Source organism: Somniosus microcephalus, chromosome 10 (assembly GCF_052327205.1).
Source record: "Somniosus microcephalus isolate GS21.2 chromosome 10, FLI_Smic_1.0, whole genome shotgun sequence".
Classification (NCBI taxonomy): domain Eukaryota; kingdom Metazoa; phylum Chordata; class Chondrichthyes; order Squaliformes; family Somniosidae; genus Somniosus; species Somniosus microcephalus.
In genome coordinates, this window is record NC_140996.1 from 115,299,315 (window position 1) to 115,315,599 (window position 16,285).

At 43.3% G+C, this 16,285-nt stretch overlaps 1 protein-coding gene across 2 annotated transcripts in view; it reads left to right on the forward strand.

The window, feature by feature from the left end:
- LOC147111638 (progesterone receptor-like) overlaps positions 1-16,285 on the forward strand; it is a 539,157-nt gene that overhangs the window by 118,429 nt on the left and 404,443 nt on the right. For both annotated transcript variants that reach the window (XM_085998728.1, XM_085998729.1), the window contains one exon: positions 9,609-9,760. In XM_085998728.1, coding sequence (XP_085854854.1) covers positions 9,609-9,760 — 152 coding nt within the window. The remainder of the gene's footprint in view (positions 1-9,608; positions 9,761-16,285) is intronic.

Below are 16,285 nucleotides of genomic sequence, written 5' to 3' on the forward strand. Positions count from 1 at the left end.
ATAAGAAGTCAGAGCTGGTCAGACTGACAATTTGAAAAGTCTATGATAAAGAAATGCTAAAAATCTGATAGTATGAGAATGTGACGGATTTTACAGTGTCACTGCACAATGATCATTAACTTGTTTTTAATTGTTGTCTTTGTTGTTCATCATATTATTCCTTGGAGCCAAAATTCCTCTGTTCAATAGGCTCAAGAAATTGGAGCTGTTTTGATTGAAGAAATGTAGACTTCATGGGCTTTTAAAATGATGAAATGAATAGAGTTTGTCTATAGGTTATTTGAGCTGCATGGGGATGGAAGAACTAGGGGCCATGACTATAAAATAAGAATGCAAATAGTAGATTAGATGCCAGGAAGCATTTCTTTCTTACAGAGTATCATTGCCCTCTAGAACAGATTACCAAAACATGTGGCAAGTATGGGTTTACTGCAGTCCTTCAAAGTTTATTCATCTATATATCTGCAGTTCATGAGAGTAGAGGGCGGTCTAGAAGGTAGCGGGGTTGCGGGGATTACTGATATGAGTTACTGGAGTTTGCTTGATTGCCTTCAGGGGTCGGAGAGGAATTTCCAAAAGTTAAAACAAAATTCGCCTACGTTTTTTTTGCTCTTGTTTTGCCTCTCCCAAGAGATTGTGTGACTCAGGATTGGGTTAATGGCGCACATAAGCTGCATGTTATGTTTTGGGATTACGGACTATTCTGCCACCGTGGGACTTTGGTGCAATATAGGTTAAAAAAGACTGTTGAGCTAAATGTAGCTCTCAAGGGGTTAAAGACAGCTACAATCAGACAGCAGCACTGGCAGGTATAGATTAAGTTTCAGATAGGGTGTCTGAACCAATGTGCTGAAAACAATGAAAGGTGGTTTAACATTGTAGTGATCATTCACATTCATTGCTGCTGTGATAACCCGTGAACTCAGCTGGGGTTATTGGCAAGTTAGATTGGTGGATTCTTCTCTTCGATGGGGGGATAGTCAATTTTGACCGGGAGCTGATACTGGAATTAGGCTGATGAGAAAAAAACAAAGGATTCAGTCTGTTCTAGCTAGTGATTATACTCAAATTAAGAAGGAGCAACTGATGTAATTGAGCCCATGAAGATATCTACAGTTGACACAAGTTTGTAATACTGCGCCATATCTGGATGGACAGGCAGGATTTACCAGATGGTCTTTTCCTGTCCTTTTTCTACATATTTATTTATGGTAAATATATGGAAAAGGAGGCATTCTTGAAAAATGGTGGCATTTGGGAGGAAAGCGCTAATGGAGTATTCACCTGTATTTTGAATGATTCCTACTCTTCCAAAAATAGATTAATAAACTTTATTGAAAAGCTAAGAGTAATGCTGCTTTGGGCTGTTAAGGTCTTGTTCAATGCTAATCAATGGAACTCATACACAGTTATGCATCATTATAGGCTCATCGAAAAGTTAGTAATTAACATCAGGTCATACCTGGTGCTCACCAGTGTAATGAATGGGTGAAAGCAGTCACAGTATAGTTGAGTTGTTGGGTTTCTCTAAGTGGAGAGGAGGAGATGGCACCCAGAAGCACTGAGGGTATAGGAGCCACTCAACATTACTTGTGGTAGTGACTTCCACATTCTGACCACTCTCTGGGTAAAGAAGCTTTGTAAAGCGCTTTGGGACATCCTGAGGTCCTGAAAGGCGCTATATAAATGTAAGCTTTTCTTTTTCTTCTGTATTCCCTATTGAATTTATTAGTAACTATCTTATATTTATGGCCTTTAATTCTGATCTCTCCCGCAAGTGGAAACATCTTCTCTATGTTTACTCTATTAAAACCTTTCGTAATCTTAACGACCTCTATTAGGTCACCCCTCAGCCTTCTATTTTCTAGAGCAAAGAGCACTAGCCTGTTCAGTCTTGCCTGATAGGTATAATCTTTCATTTCTGGTATCATCCATGTAAATCTTTTTGCACCTTCTCCAGTGCCTCTCTATCCTTTTTATAATATGGAGACCAGAATTGTACACAGTACTCCCAGTGTGGTCTAACCAAGGTTCTATACAAGTTTAACATAACTTCTCTGCTTTTCAATTGTATCCTTCTAGAAATGAACTTCAGTGCTCTGTTTGCATTTTTTATGGCCTTATTAACCTGCATCACAACTTTTAGTGATCTGTGTATCTGTACCCCCAGATCCCTCTGCTCCTCTACCCCATTTAGACACTTAGGGGGAAAAATTGGGTTGCTTTGTGCCCCGAGTCATCACCATGCGCATCGCCCCGCTCGCACCCCGGCCGCAAACTTTGCTCGTGCCCCCTGACCTACCGCCAAACGCTATGTCCGACAGAGTCAGAGTGTCGTGTTTGAGGCCGTGATGGCACAAATTAAAGGGCAGGTGCTGGGCGGCCATTTTTTTGGGCCGCCTGCCAGCACCTGCCCCCTCACGCTTCCTCCTGCGGGGTGCCGGCCGCGATCGGTCAGCCCGGCACTCCTCCTGAGTGCCGGGCTCTTTTGATGGCACCCTGCTCCCCGGTGGTCCAGCAGGAGCCCGGTGCGCGCTGCGCTAGGCGCCTCCCCTTTAATCAAGGGAGGGAGGCCTGTAATACCGTGGCGCTATGTGCCGCTGCGCATGGCGCTGTTGCACATAGCGCCGCGATATTGAATGGTAGCGCCCCAAGAGGAGAGGGAGCGCTTCCAGTAGCACCCACCTCCTGCTTGGGGCGCTACCATTCAATTTCCAGCATGAGGCACTAACTTTGTCGGGAAAGTAGCGCCCCGGCAAAATTAGCACCCCAAAGATGGTGCGACCCAATTTTTCCCCCTTATTTTCCAAGGAGTATGTGGCCTCCTTATTCTTCCTACCAAAATGTACCACCTCACACTTATCTATATTGAAGTTAATTTGCCAATTACTTGCCCATTCTGCAAGTTTATTAATGTCTCCCTGTATTTTGTCGCAGTCCTCCTTTCTATTAACTATATCCCCAATTTGCTGTCCACAAATATTTAAATTGTACTTCCAACTCCAAATTGTTTATGTAAATGGTGAAAAACAGTGGTCCCAGCACTGATCCTTGTAGAATTCCACTTCTCACCTTCTGCCAGTCTGTGTAACTACCTTTAACCCCTGCTCTCTGACCCAGAAGCTATCCCAGGCAATGAACATACTGCAATAGTCATGCAATGCTACCTGGGCATGACACAGGCATAGTGCAGTGCAGTATGCAGTGAGGCTCAACACAAAAGTGGTGACTGAATTATATTGTCTGATCTAAGGAGACCAGCAGGGACAGTTAATCATCCACACTACACTACCAGTAGTAGTGAAAGTTACCAACATCCTCAACTTGTATGCCACAATGACCTTGCAGGCACTTATAGGAGACATCACTGGAGTCAATCGGTTTGCCATGTAGCAGTCCTTTAAGCAGGTCACTGAAGGCCTGTTTTACCACACACCTACCTACAGACACTTGAGCAGTGATCAACAATAGCAGCAGCATCAGAGGCAACAAACATTTGTTGATTGTACACCTAGCAACCCTGTGGCATACTTAAAGAGAAAAGGCTAATGTTCCAGCAACACAAAAATGGCGTACAGCCACCACCAGAAAGTAATGCCTGCCAATACACATTTCCCAGGAGCATGCATTGCTTTTCTTTGAAGAAGAAGAAAGAATAGATCTCCTTGAAGATCTGGGTTACATGCACAACATGGTTGAAGATACCTCAGCACAACCCTGAGAATAAACGCCATGAGGAATGTGTGAACCAAGAACCTCATTGAGTAAACATTTAAGGTTCAAAAGCAACACTTTAAATGCTAATGGGGTGCTTTATAATCTATCCCAGAGAAAGTAGGAAACTGTAAAATATTGCCATGGACAGAGACTTCATCATGGATCCGGGGCATTGCTGCTATTTATTGGACAACAACAACTACTTACATTTATATAGCACCTTTAACGTAATAAAACTTCCCAAGGCGCTTCACAGGAGCGTTACCAAAAACAAAATTTGACATCGAGCCATATAAGGAGATGTTAGGGCAGATGACCAAAAGCTTGGTCAAAGAGGTAGGTTTGAAGGAGCGTCTTAAAGGAGGAAAGAGAAGTAGAGAGGTGGAGAGATTTAGTGAGTGAATTCCAGAGCTTAGGGCCTAGGCAACAGAAGGCACAGCCACCAATGGCTGAGCAATTCAAATCGGGGATGTTCAAGAGGCCAGAATTGACGGAACGCAGAGATCTCGGGGGATTATAGGGCAGAGGAGATTACAGAGGAGGAGTGAGGCCATGGAAGGATTTGAAAACGAGGATGAGAAATTTAAAATCGAGGCGATGCTTAACTGGGAACCAATGTAGGTTAGCGAGCACAGGGGTGATGGGTGAACGGGACTTGGTGCGGGTTAGGACACAAGCAGATGAGTTTTGGTTGACCGCAAGCTTACGGAGGGTAGAACTAGGGAGGCCGGCCAGGAGGGCATTGGAATAGTCAAGTCTAGAGGTAACAAAGGCATGGATGAGGGTTTCGGCAGCAGATAAGCTGGGGCAAGGGTGGAGACAGGCGTTGTTATGGAGCTGGAAATGGGCGGTCTTAGTGATGGATAAGATATGATGTATGAAGCTCAACTCGTGATCAAATATGACACCAAGGTTTCGAACAGACTTGGTCAGCCTCATAGGCATCAAATATGCCAAACCAATGGGTGTTCAGGGCAGCATTTGCTTGTCCACATTTCCAGATAAAAATCAGCACTGCTCCTACTAGCCTTCCAGTGCTGCTCCAACCTCCTCCCTTTAACACTTCTCCTATCCCCTACCTCCTGTTACTGTTGCAGGAGATTGATATCACTGCATGCTGTTGGCTAGAAATTTTGTGAAACCAGGAATTCTTGTCTACAGTATGCAGCAGAGTTCAATGCCTTGGAATAGCAGCAAGAGATCGTAACCACCAGTAGCAATAACGGGAGGCAGGGGGTGGGGGGGGTGGGGATGATGAGAGTGCCAGTGTGAACTGGGACAGAGGAAGGGGGGAGAAGAGTGATAACTTAAATTGAGGATGGGAGGGAGAAAAGTACGCGCATGAGTGAGGTTAGTGGATAGATAAGAGTACCAGCATGCAATGGGGGAGGTGGGAAAGAATAGTACCAGAATGAACTGTGAGAGAGATAGAAAAGTGCCAGTTTCATCAGGCTGCTGCTTCTCTCATTCAGCAGATAGAGGCATCTTTCTCATGAGGCTCACTGACCAATCTGCGCATAGGACACTGAGCCCTTATGAGTTCTGAATGCTCCTCCAAACTCCAAAGACCTGCACCTTCCAAATTCTTTCTGGCAAAAGGGCCTATGATAGCCTTGTCATGCTGAGTTGGAATATTCATGCCTTACACCATGCACCTTTTTTTCTGACTTCCTCCGATCTGGAAAAAATCTACGGACTTACCTGAGAGCTCCCGAGGTGCGTATACTTCCGTTCCTGGGCCTCTCCAACTCAAAATGTGCAGGGCCCAGGTATCCCAGAGGTGCATGCGGTTCGCAAGCATCCCTCGGATCATGTGGGCCATGGGGAGCCAATAGGAGACGGGAATCTCCCTTCATACACTTGACAGATAGACCTGTCAAATATATGAATAGAGATCACCCCCAAAACACTGCAAAACATTAAATACATTATTTTAAAATCACCTTTTTAAAATTGGTTGAAATTACAATAAATTAAATATTTTAAACAAAAATTAAATTTTTTGAAAAAAATAATTAAAGTTTTTTACGGGGCTAAAAATAAACTTACCTTTTTTAAAGCATTTTTAAATGATAAATGAGTGAAAACATTTAAAAAAAAACTTTTTTCAACTCTTATGCTGGTAGAAGCAGGCCTTATGCCTGCTTTTACCAGGCGTAAGATTTCTAAGGGTTTTCTGCGGGCAGAGGTTCTCCAGAAAGCGGAACTATCCACCCGCAGAGGCCCTTCTCCAGGGCAGGTGTCCGATCTATCACGAGCATTCCTGACAGATCGGAAATGCCGGTTTTCAGCGCATGCGCTTGGCATACCTGAAACCGACATTTACGATGTCCCTACGGGTGTGTACGTACAGCAGCACGTACCCACCCGTAGGCATCGGAATATACGGCCCGATGCCTTTTCTTGGCTGACAGCGAGCTTACCATGTTTATGATGTGCTCTTGCACTTCTTTCTTTGGTACATCACCAAGTATGTCATTTCTGTGCTCCATTACAGAGCACATTAGGACAACCAGAGCTCAGCCTGTAAATTTCGCTTTACAATGTTGTCATTTTACCATTGCTTGCAATAATTATGCACTCCACAGCTGCATCAACAAACCTTTCAGTTTTAATACTGGTTAAGTGGCTCATTAGTGGTTTGAGTAGTATTAAAAGATCTTTATTGCAAATGCATCATTACTGGCTGCTTTTTGTTCATTACTACTATCAAAATCTTACAGAATGTTACAGAATCTTGCATTCCCACATTTTCATTAATGATTCAAGAACGTTACAAAAAGCACGATCTTGCAATTTTTGTGAAAAAAGGAATTACGCCCCACTAATTACTGAATCCAGCAGAATAAAGTGGCTTTTATACATTTCTAAACCCCCATCATCAGATGTATTAATCTGTAATGACACAACTCATCGCTTTTCCTGTGAAAATTATGGCTGAAATTACAATGAAAAGAGAGCTGTGTTTTAATCATAGGAGCTAGAAATGTTTGTAGTAGAATTTTCTATCCAGAGGAGATTTTAGTTTGGAACATTTAGGGGGAGAAATTCCTCTTTTGGGGCACCTAGTGAAAAATGTTTGGAAAGTTAGCGCCAGGCTAACTTTTTCAAACATTTGTTAAATTCCCTCTTTTTGCCCCAAGAGGGAAGTGGATCGCTAAATCAAGCGCTCCACTTATCCCTTGGAGTGCAAGAGGCGGGGAATGTCCCGATCTGTGGCGATCTGCTCAGCAGTGCCACACGTGCAGGGGCTCTTCCCTGCATTAAAGGGAAGGGCCCCACGCTGCGAGCTCTGCAGGTTTCATTCTAGATTTCTGGGCCACTGGGGAGCGGGAGTGCCGCGCGATCAGCCCGGAATGCCGGGCTGACTGATCGCAGCACAGATGCCATGACCGGTGGCCGAAATTTTTTTTTTTTTAATTAGGCATTTTTTTGGGCCAGCTGCCCACCGTGCCTTTAAATGGTGCCCCGCGAGCGGCCGGCCTCACTGTTCGCAACCCCTGCAGCAGTCGGTAATATCGCCCGGCACTGCTGCGGGGCGGGAGGGGGAGATTTTCTCTCGAGGTGCTACCAGGGCGCTGCGCCCAAAGATGACATCATGATTTCCGAGCGCAGAAGATCGGGGTGATACCCGGTAGCGCCGCTGCTAATCTCCCACAGAATTTTGCGGGAGTCAGGTTATCGCCTCGGGGGGGGGGGCCAAAAAACAATTTGCGCCCTGTTAACGCCTCCCACCGAAGGTGCAAACGAGGGGAATTTCACCCCCTTAGAACTTTCTCTCAAATTGACAGAGTCCTTCCATTTTTACAAAGTTTCACAGTAGTCTACAAACAAAAAAACAAAAATGTTTTCAAAATAGATGAGAGTGGAATGCAGGACTTCTGACCATATGCAAAGATACAAACATAGTTGTTAATGTGCCATTCTTTGTATATTGCCTTAGCAAGAACCTATGATGTCTTTGTACTGTTCTTCCTAAGTGGTCAACAGAAACAGAAAATATGATGCACAACTCTGTTTACTTTGCTTCCTTCTATCTCTCTCAATTATGTATCCTTTATGTAGATGTTACGTATGATCTCTCAAGTCCATCATGGTGATAACTATACCTCCGCCGGTATCTCTTTCATGACACAATACCTCACTGTGAATGACCAATTTTAAGCTGATCTTCATGTATCACATATTGTATTGATGCAGACATGCCAGTAATGTTTTAGTACAGATCAATATTTGGTCAGAGTTTATGTCATGGGAGATGATGTTACTTTTTATATGATACACTGTACCTTTCCTTAATATTTCAAGTAGAGATAGATTACCCTGAGCATGAGATGTCACATTTTGTCCTTGGTGTCCACTGTTTCTGTTTTCCAGTACTTCAAGTTGAATCACAAATGGAAACGTTTACATGTGCAAATTAATTCTCAAAGTAGCGGAAAGAACTGGTTCAGCTGAACGAAAACATGTCCAACACCAGGCTTAGCTAAGCGCAGCAAATGATTTCATATTTAATTAGGCCGAGTAGCTCATATGCAAAAATGTTGTGTAACATTAGCTAACTCCAGAGTGTTGAATTCTTGTTTAATGTCAAAATGGCTGGATTAATTTTGACCTGTTCATTACTCCCAACTTGCTGCTTTCGACAGTTATCAGATGAGAACTGAAGTGTTAAATTCTGGATGACTTGAACAGATTGCTGTGTCAGTCTTTACCTCCTAGCTCTGTTTTATGCATGTCCAGCATACTAAACGAACATTATCCCAATAATGATTATGATTTCTGGATCAGAGAAGTGATCAAAGATGCTTCTGTGTTTTCCACCATTGCACAGCCATTAAAATAACCTTAATTGGCACTGGCCAGAAGACAGATAATCAAATAAAGTAAAACACCATTTAATGCAAAAATGGGCTTCAAAAGAAAATCTGCCAATTAGCTGATTTTTGTCAAGTAAAGGACTGCTGTTTAACAGGAGTCTTCTATATCAGCAGAATTTTCACTTTGAAAGTGAATCTGTTCATCCACAAGTATATGACCTGAATGTAACTAATACATTACATATAGGCCTAGAAATTGAGTTTTGGCGCAGCCAGGGCTTTAGCGCCGGAAGTTAGTGCCGGCGCTAAGTCCCCCTGCGCGCGCCAAAAATTCAGTAGCGCCGCGCCCAAACGGCTGCCGGCGCTACTGGAGGGTTTCAGCGCCTCCCAATGGGCGCTAACTGCCCCATTGCGGCGCTGTTCCGGCGCTGCGGCACCCGATGCGGTGCGGCAGGCTGGGGACGTGCAGGCCTCCTCCTCCCGTTAAGGAGGAGCTGCCTGCACCCGGCCGCGGCCCGCGCAAATCAGCTTAAAAATGAGCCCGGCACCTCGGACAAGTGCCGGGCTTGCATCTGTTCCGGGGGGGGGGCGGGGAGAAGTCCGGGGAGGGAGCTGCGGGCAGGCGGCCGGCGGGAAAGTGGCTGGCCGCCGCGGGGCCTTTAATGCGCCGGCGCAAACTGGAGTAAGGCACCTCTGCCAGAACGTTGCTTGCGGCTGCCACGGGCGAGGCGGCCGCAACTCAATTTCGGAGTTCGGGCGGGTTACCACGGCAACCAGGACGCTGCGCACACCGATGATGTCATCGGTGCCGGCGCAGCGCTACCGGTGCAATGCCGATTTAGGGCCCCAGGGAATTTTTAAACTGGCCATAACTCTGGCGCTAGTACCTCTAGCGCCTCAAAAGCGGCGCTAAGGCAACTGAATTTCTAGGCCATAGAAAGTAAATTGACACAAGATTGGTGAATTTTCACCAAAGCTGTAGGTAAAACTTTTAAAGCTAATGTTTTGCTGTAATTATTTTTAATGGTGAGGCAATCCACTTTCAAATCTGTTTTTTTCTCTTCTTTAAAGGCCAGAGAATGGAAGAGGCCACGTTTCTCATTTTGCCCCTGGATTGAGTCTGCAGAAACTCTGTCTGATCTGCGGTGATGAAGCCTCGGGATGTCACTATGGAGTACTTACATGTGGAAGTTGTAAGGTTTTCTTCAAGAGGGCTGTTGAAGGTAGAACTCTTTTTTATATTAAATAATGTATTTTTTTCTATTCTGTAATTAGCCTGGCAGCAGGTTTGTGAAAATCTGCTCATTTTATGCTAGAGATTATATTTGCATATCCATTGATCTATATATTTTGAATCTGCTACAGTTGAAGTTTTGCAGGATATATAATTACATACCTTATAAAGAAGTTTCAAAAGAGATACAAAGAGGGTTAAATCTTCATCTTGTGCTAGCCCCCTAAAATTTAGATTTCCTTCCAATCAGATATTAAGTACAAAGATCCAATTGTCTGATTGGATATTTTGGATGTTATGCAATCTTTCTACTGCACTTATTGGTGCCTGACAACATTTTAGCAGCAAGGTGAGGAAGGAGCTACAGTTACATGGCTCACTTACATCACCATGATTGGAAGAATGAAAGATATACACATAAGCACTGGAACATTTACATGGAGTCATACTTGCTGGCCTCTGACTCAAATCAGCTTCTTTTGACTGAGGAGAACTGACAATCAGCTCCCTTCAAAAGGTAGAATGTAGCATCCTATGGCGATAGAGTTTAAAAATATTTTCAAAAAAGTTAAGCAGTTTTTTTTAACAACTTACACTGCAAATTAAAGCAGGACTTTTTTGAGTTGACATTGTGTGTGCCAGTACAAGCCCACAGCAGGTGTTTTAGCTTTCCTTTTTAGCACGAGTACACCAAAAATGTCAACATACACCAAAGATATACTATAAACACACAGCAAAATACATTGGGCCTTGTGGATTCTCATCACTCTTGTGGAAATCCCTCTCCACCTTTGCAGCAGTAATCTTCTAGTTGAAAATCATTGGTTTAGTCATATTAGAAAACGTCAAGTCTTAATTATGCCAGGATGCTAATTAGATAGTACAGTGGCAGCTAATTTTTGCTGGTAGTTAAAGCTTTTAATATTTGAACTTTTTAACCAGCAGTACCATCTGAAGTTTTGTTTCTCATTGTCATTACTTCACCAAATTATTGTTAGAATTGTACCATGAACTACTGGCCCCCGCCAAGGTTTGTGGGGTCAGTTGGAGGACACCATTTTTGCATGGAGCCGTGGGTGGGTGGATGTGCCATTTGGGGCATTTTTTTGGTACCTGTCTACTCCATGCCTGCGGAAATTCTATTGGCTTCCCATCCATTGGGATAATTGAGACTCAACCACCTCCCCACACCCCACCCTGACTCTGCTACTGCTTCGATTATCCCTGGTCAAAGGGCTATTCCAGGACATACTTTTTTAAACTTTACTCTTCGAGGGTCCAGATCATTTACCAAACCTAGTTTTCACCAGTGGAGCCCACAAGCACCTTTGGTGCAGCAGGTAACCTAATCTCACTTGGTATACAAGCCACCACTGATATGGCAGGCCTCCCATCCAGGGCCAAGAGCAGGAACTCCTAGCTTAGTGAATTCTGCCCCTAGCCCTATCTCCAGCCCACCATTTGTCTATTTCCACTGCTTCAGTGAAATTTTGGGGCCATAGAGTGTTTACAGCCTTCTACACCAGGATGATGCCAGGGATGGAAATCCATAGTTCGGAGGAATGATTTGAGATAGTCAGACTATTTCCATTGGCACAGTGAAGGCTATGGGGAGATTTATTAGAGGCTTTTAAAATAATGAAGAGTTTTGATAGCATGAGTAGGGAAAGACTATCACCTCTGGTTGGAGAGTGAATGAAGAGGCGTCATTAATTTAAAATTATAACTAAGGAAGTGAAGAGAGGGATTAGGAGAAACTTCTTTACACAGAGGGTTTTTGGAGGATAGAATGCTTTGCTGTAGGGAATGGTTGAGACAGAGACTATTGCACCTTTTAAGAGAAAATTGGTTAAATATTTAAAGCAGAGTAAGATAGAGGAGTATGAGGAGAGAGCAGGGTCGTGGGATTAGTTTAGGATTGTTCTAGCAAAGAGCTGACACAGGCACGATGGAATGAATAGCTTCCCTCTGTGCTATAAACTTGTAAAGTTCTGCATATGTCCCTTTAAAAATATTGTTGCATCATTATACACACAGACAAAACATTCCTCTGTGTAATCACACCAGCAGTTTAGCTGTGCCAGAATAATGGGATGTCAGATAAGTGGTTGCTGTCTGTGGCTAGAACCACAGCAACTGAAGTGTTTTTAATTGTTCTTTGATTTCTGTTTAAAATGTTCATTTTTATTCCCAGCATTCTATTGCATTGGGGTAAATGACCCTGTGTGATAATCTGCTCATGCTAGTGATGTGTCTGTCTCATCCTTGGCAGTCTAGTGAAGTAGGAATGTAAGCCCTGACTTTAGCTTAACCCACCCAGCGGTAATGGGGCAGGTTAGTGAAATCAGGGATATACAGTCTTGACATTGATGTAAGATAGGATTGCATGACTGAAATAGAGAACAGATTTGCGAACGGGCCCTTTCCCAGCCTAATAGTTCCTTTGTAAAAATATAATGGCCTAGAAATTTGGGCACACCCATTTTTGGGCACATGGCGGGGGGCACAGGGTAGAATCCCTGCGCCTGAATGGTGAGGCCTGAGGCACCCCCGATATTGGAGAGTAAGAGGCAGCTCCCCCAGAAAAGTGTGTTTGAAGATCGGGCTGCTGCGACGCTAACAGCAGCCTTCGGGTAAGTGAGGGAAAGAGAAGAAAAAAGACCTCAGGACTTCGCAAAGCACTTTACAGCAAATGGAGTACTTTTGAAGTGTAGACACTGTTGTAATGTAGGAAGTGGGGTGACTGAGTCGGAAGGTAGCGGTGTCTGGTGGGTGGGGAGGAGAGGGGGGTTCGGTAGCTGGTGGGGAGAGATATCGGCAGCTGGAGCAGAAGGACCCAAGTCTGCCCAAAGCAAAGATAAATGATCCAGAGGGAATCAATTACTGTATCTTTAAAAGGATGGCGATTTGCTACCCACGGAGCATTTCAAACCAACAACTGGAATTATTTTGTCAGCCTTTCCTGGGCTTTAGTGTCCCCCTGTTGGAGCGGCAGGGTGCCAATCTGACTGCTGCCAGCACACGGGATGGGCACCTCTCCTGTACCTCTACAGGTGCGAGCTGCCAACCACAAATATTGATAAAACCTTAACTCTGCGATTTGGGATAGGGTCTGTGTAATCTTCTGTTGGTGACTACGCATCTGGCTCCAGCACATTTCCAGTGGGCGGAGCAGGTTCTGTAGACAGATGAACATCATTAATTAAAATAACGTTTGATGCTAGGGGCAACCTGATAATGCAACATCATGTGTGAGAATGGAGTATTGAAAATATCAGGACTGATTTTATAAATGTACACTACCAGTGGTGAGTCTCATCTGTCAGCCAGGTATATCAGGAAACCATGGCCGCATTACTCGTGATTTCCCAATATGCAAGGCCAGTGGGTGAGGCTCATGTGCATTTGTAAATTTGGCCCGATTATCTGTAGATATTGTGAAGAGCACGGTAATGTCATCATTTTACCAGCACTGTGCCAGTAAATGGATCCTCAATTATAGTACACAAAACAGCTGGGATCAATCAGTACTTGGTATTTATTACACAATGGCATTGGAAAAATTAGGTTGTTGAACACAAGTGAAAGCTGGTGCAGCCTATGATGCCATTTTCCCATGCCTCACTTTAAAAAAAAGCACTGCAATGTAGCTGCAAAAAAAATGATTGCAGGTTGTGAAAATATATATGGCACTGTGCTCTCTTCACTTTGTGCATTACAGCGTCAGTACCATTACAACTTGGTTTCAAACATATTAATTTACATAATTCAGACCCTCGTTAGCATTTCTAATGATAATGTTTGCTGCAGCACTGATCAAACCTTGGCTAATGGATCGTTTCTTGAGTTATGGGGATGTGATAAAAAATCTTATAAGGTGCCTCAAGATGTAGAGATTCTTTTGATTTGTTTCTTTACTCCTACCCTCCAAGTGAAGTATGCCCCAATGGTGGCTCAGTCTGTATTTAAATACTGTGAATATTGAACTCATATAAGAATATTTCTAATTATTGAATACAATAGCAAATACTGCAGACGCTGGAAATCTGAAATAACAACAGGAAATGCTGGAAACACTCAGCAGGTCAGGCAGCATCCGTGGAGAGAGAAAAAAACAGCGTTAACGTTTCAGGTCTGTGACCCTTCGATCTGCCTGATCTGCTGAGTGTTTGCAGCATTTTCTGTTGTTATTTCTAATCATTGAATGTTCACTGTATTATAAAAATGTTCATTATCTAGATAGTGTATTTTGTAAAATATCTCTCATTGTGGTATTTCAAGCATGTGTGTGAGGGGAGGAGAGAATAAATATTCTTTATCTGTGTGCTGTAGTCTGTCTCCTGCTGGGACATCATAGACCACACAGGCTGCTCTTTGTTTTCAACAATGCAATTTTTAAAGCTTGCATGCAGAATAAACAAAAACAACCAAACAGTTTGCAAATCATTCAAAAAGATGAATTTTGGTGAAGTAAGTTAAATATATGCAATTCAAGAATGCTGCACCAAAATTAATGCTTTCCTCCCATAGGAACTGCCTAAGATGTACAATTTGCTTTGTAACAATATGGCCTCTCATCATATCACTATAGCATATACTGCACCTTGTGGTAAAAGATGCATTATTTATAATTTCATTGTTTAAAGAGAAACTATACAACACTCATTATTATAACATTCCCCTGAAAAATGTAGCATAATTTCATATGTATGTTTAAACAGCAAGAGAGTGTCCTGTACTTCTAAACCAGAGAAAGGTTTTGTAAGATTTCTAAATGCAGTATCTTGCTGGAAAAGTATAGTATGAAACTATTTCAAACTCCTATATTTTCATTTGCGAAGTACTTCAAACTAAAAGACAGACTGTGCTGGCAACAATCCATGGAAGTCTGATTTTCGTGTCCTTGACTCTTAGATCACTCCGCCCAAAACTGCTGTTTTCTGTCTTTTGCTTAAATTAAGTTCACTCAATCAGAACTTTATATCAAACAATACCAAATAACAGATTGATAGATAAAATAAATTCTATACTTTTTACCTTGTTTCAAAATGTTTCTTATTTGTCTCTAAAATACATTTATATAGCTTTATTTCAAACTGTCCACAATGACAGGAAAAATCAATAGACAGTGATGTCATAAGTTAAAGCTGTCTTTTCCCACTGGTGCCTGAAGCAGGCTTGTTACATGTCGAACGAGTATGCTGACTTGACAGAAGTCTCTGGCTCTGGGTATCTGTGTTAGCCATTTTGGGAGTACTATTTATAAAATCAAGTTTTCTTTTAAGAAAATACATTCAGAGATGTAAGCATCATTCTTTTGGAACTTTATCAAAAATATATTAGGATTAATATTGGGATGTGCATATGGGACCTCAGGCTAGAAATTCGTTATAGCCAAGAAATGGGTAGTGTTTAGACTAAAAATGGTTAAGTAGCGCCACCTCAAAATCGGCTAGGCTGCATGCAAAATTCATGCTAACTCCTCATTAAAATGATTGCAGTCTCTCATCTAAAAATCCAAGCTCATTGACATTACACTGAAAAGATGGACCAATATCAGGGGCAGTCTAAACGCAAGTAATGATTGCCACAGGCTTTTTCACTACTTAAAGGGGAGATTCATTGATGCTGCAGCACCTCATTCTCAGCATTGCTGGGTGTACAGCTGCCTCAACAAACATAAGAAGAAGGACAAGGAGAAGCAGCACTTATTTACAAATCCTAATGACAGATCGCCGCCCCAGAGTGAGAGCGAGCCCGGAGGTTTTCCAATGAAGCTCTGGAGGCATTGGTTTTAGCGGTGGAGCGAAGGCGGGCGGTCCTGTAACCGCCAACTGGCAGGAGGCCCTCGCCACAAATCAGCCAGACTATGTGGAGGGAGGTGGCACATCACATCACAGGACCCACACACAGTGCAGGAAGAAGTTTAACGAGCTCACACGTGTGGTCAGGGTGAGTGAGGGCTTCAACAAGTGCTACATACCACGATTTGTACCACAAGCTTCGCACACTGCTCAATGCACCACACCCCCAGCACTCACCTACTAACAATCTCTACCTAGCAACACTCACATGCACATCTCACATCTTGCACACAATGACAGCTATTCAACTATGGCAGGCACAAGGGTCATTCGTTATTAGAATTCAAGTGATATGTGTGATTATGTTTATAGATAAATTTATGAATTGTGTTTGGAATATTTTGTGGTCTTTCTCACTTCACCTTTGCGCCCAGGAGGAGGCTGTGATATGGCGTGAGACAGGGATAGGGATGTGGTGAGCTATGGGGATCTGGGGTTTCATTCATGTGAATTTGGCCTAAAAATTCAGTATAGCCACGTTTGGGGCGCTACAGCATGGCGTTCGCTAACTTTTGCGCCCGGCGCAACTTAGCGCCACCTTCGCCGATATTCAGTTGCATCGCCCCAAGAGGTTGCTGCTGCGCTAAAGCAGGCGATGCAGAACTATCATTAGGCGCTAAGCCAGCGATCCGGGGCGCAAACACCGAAGG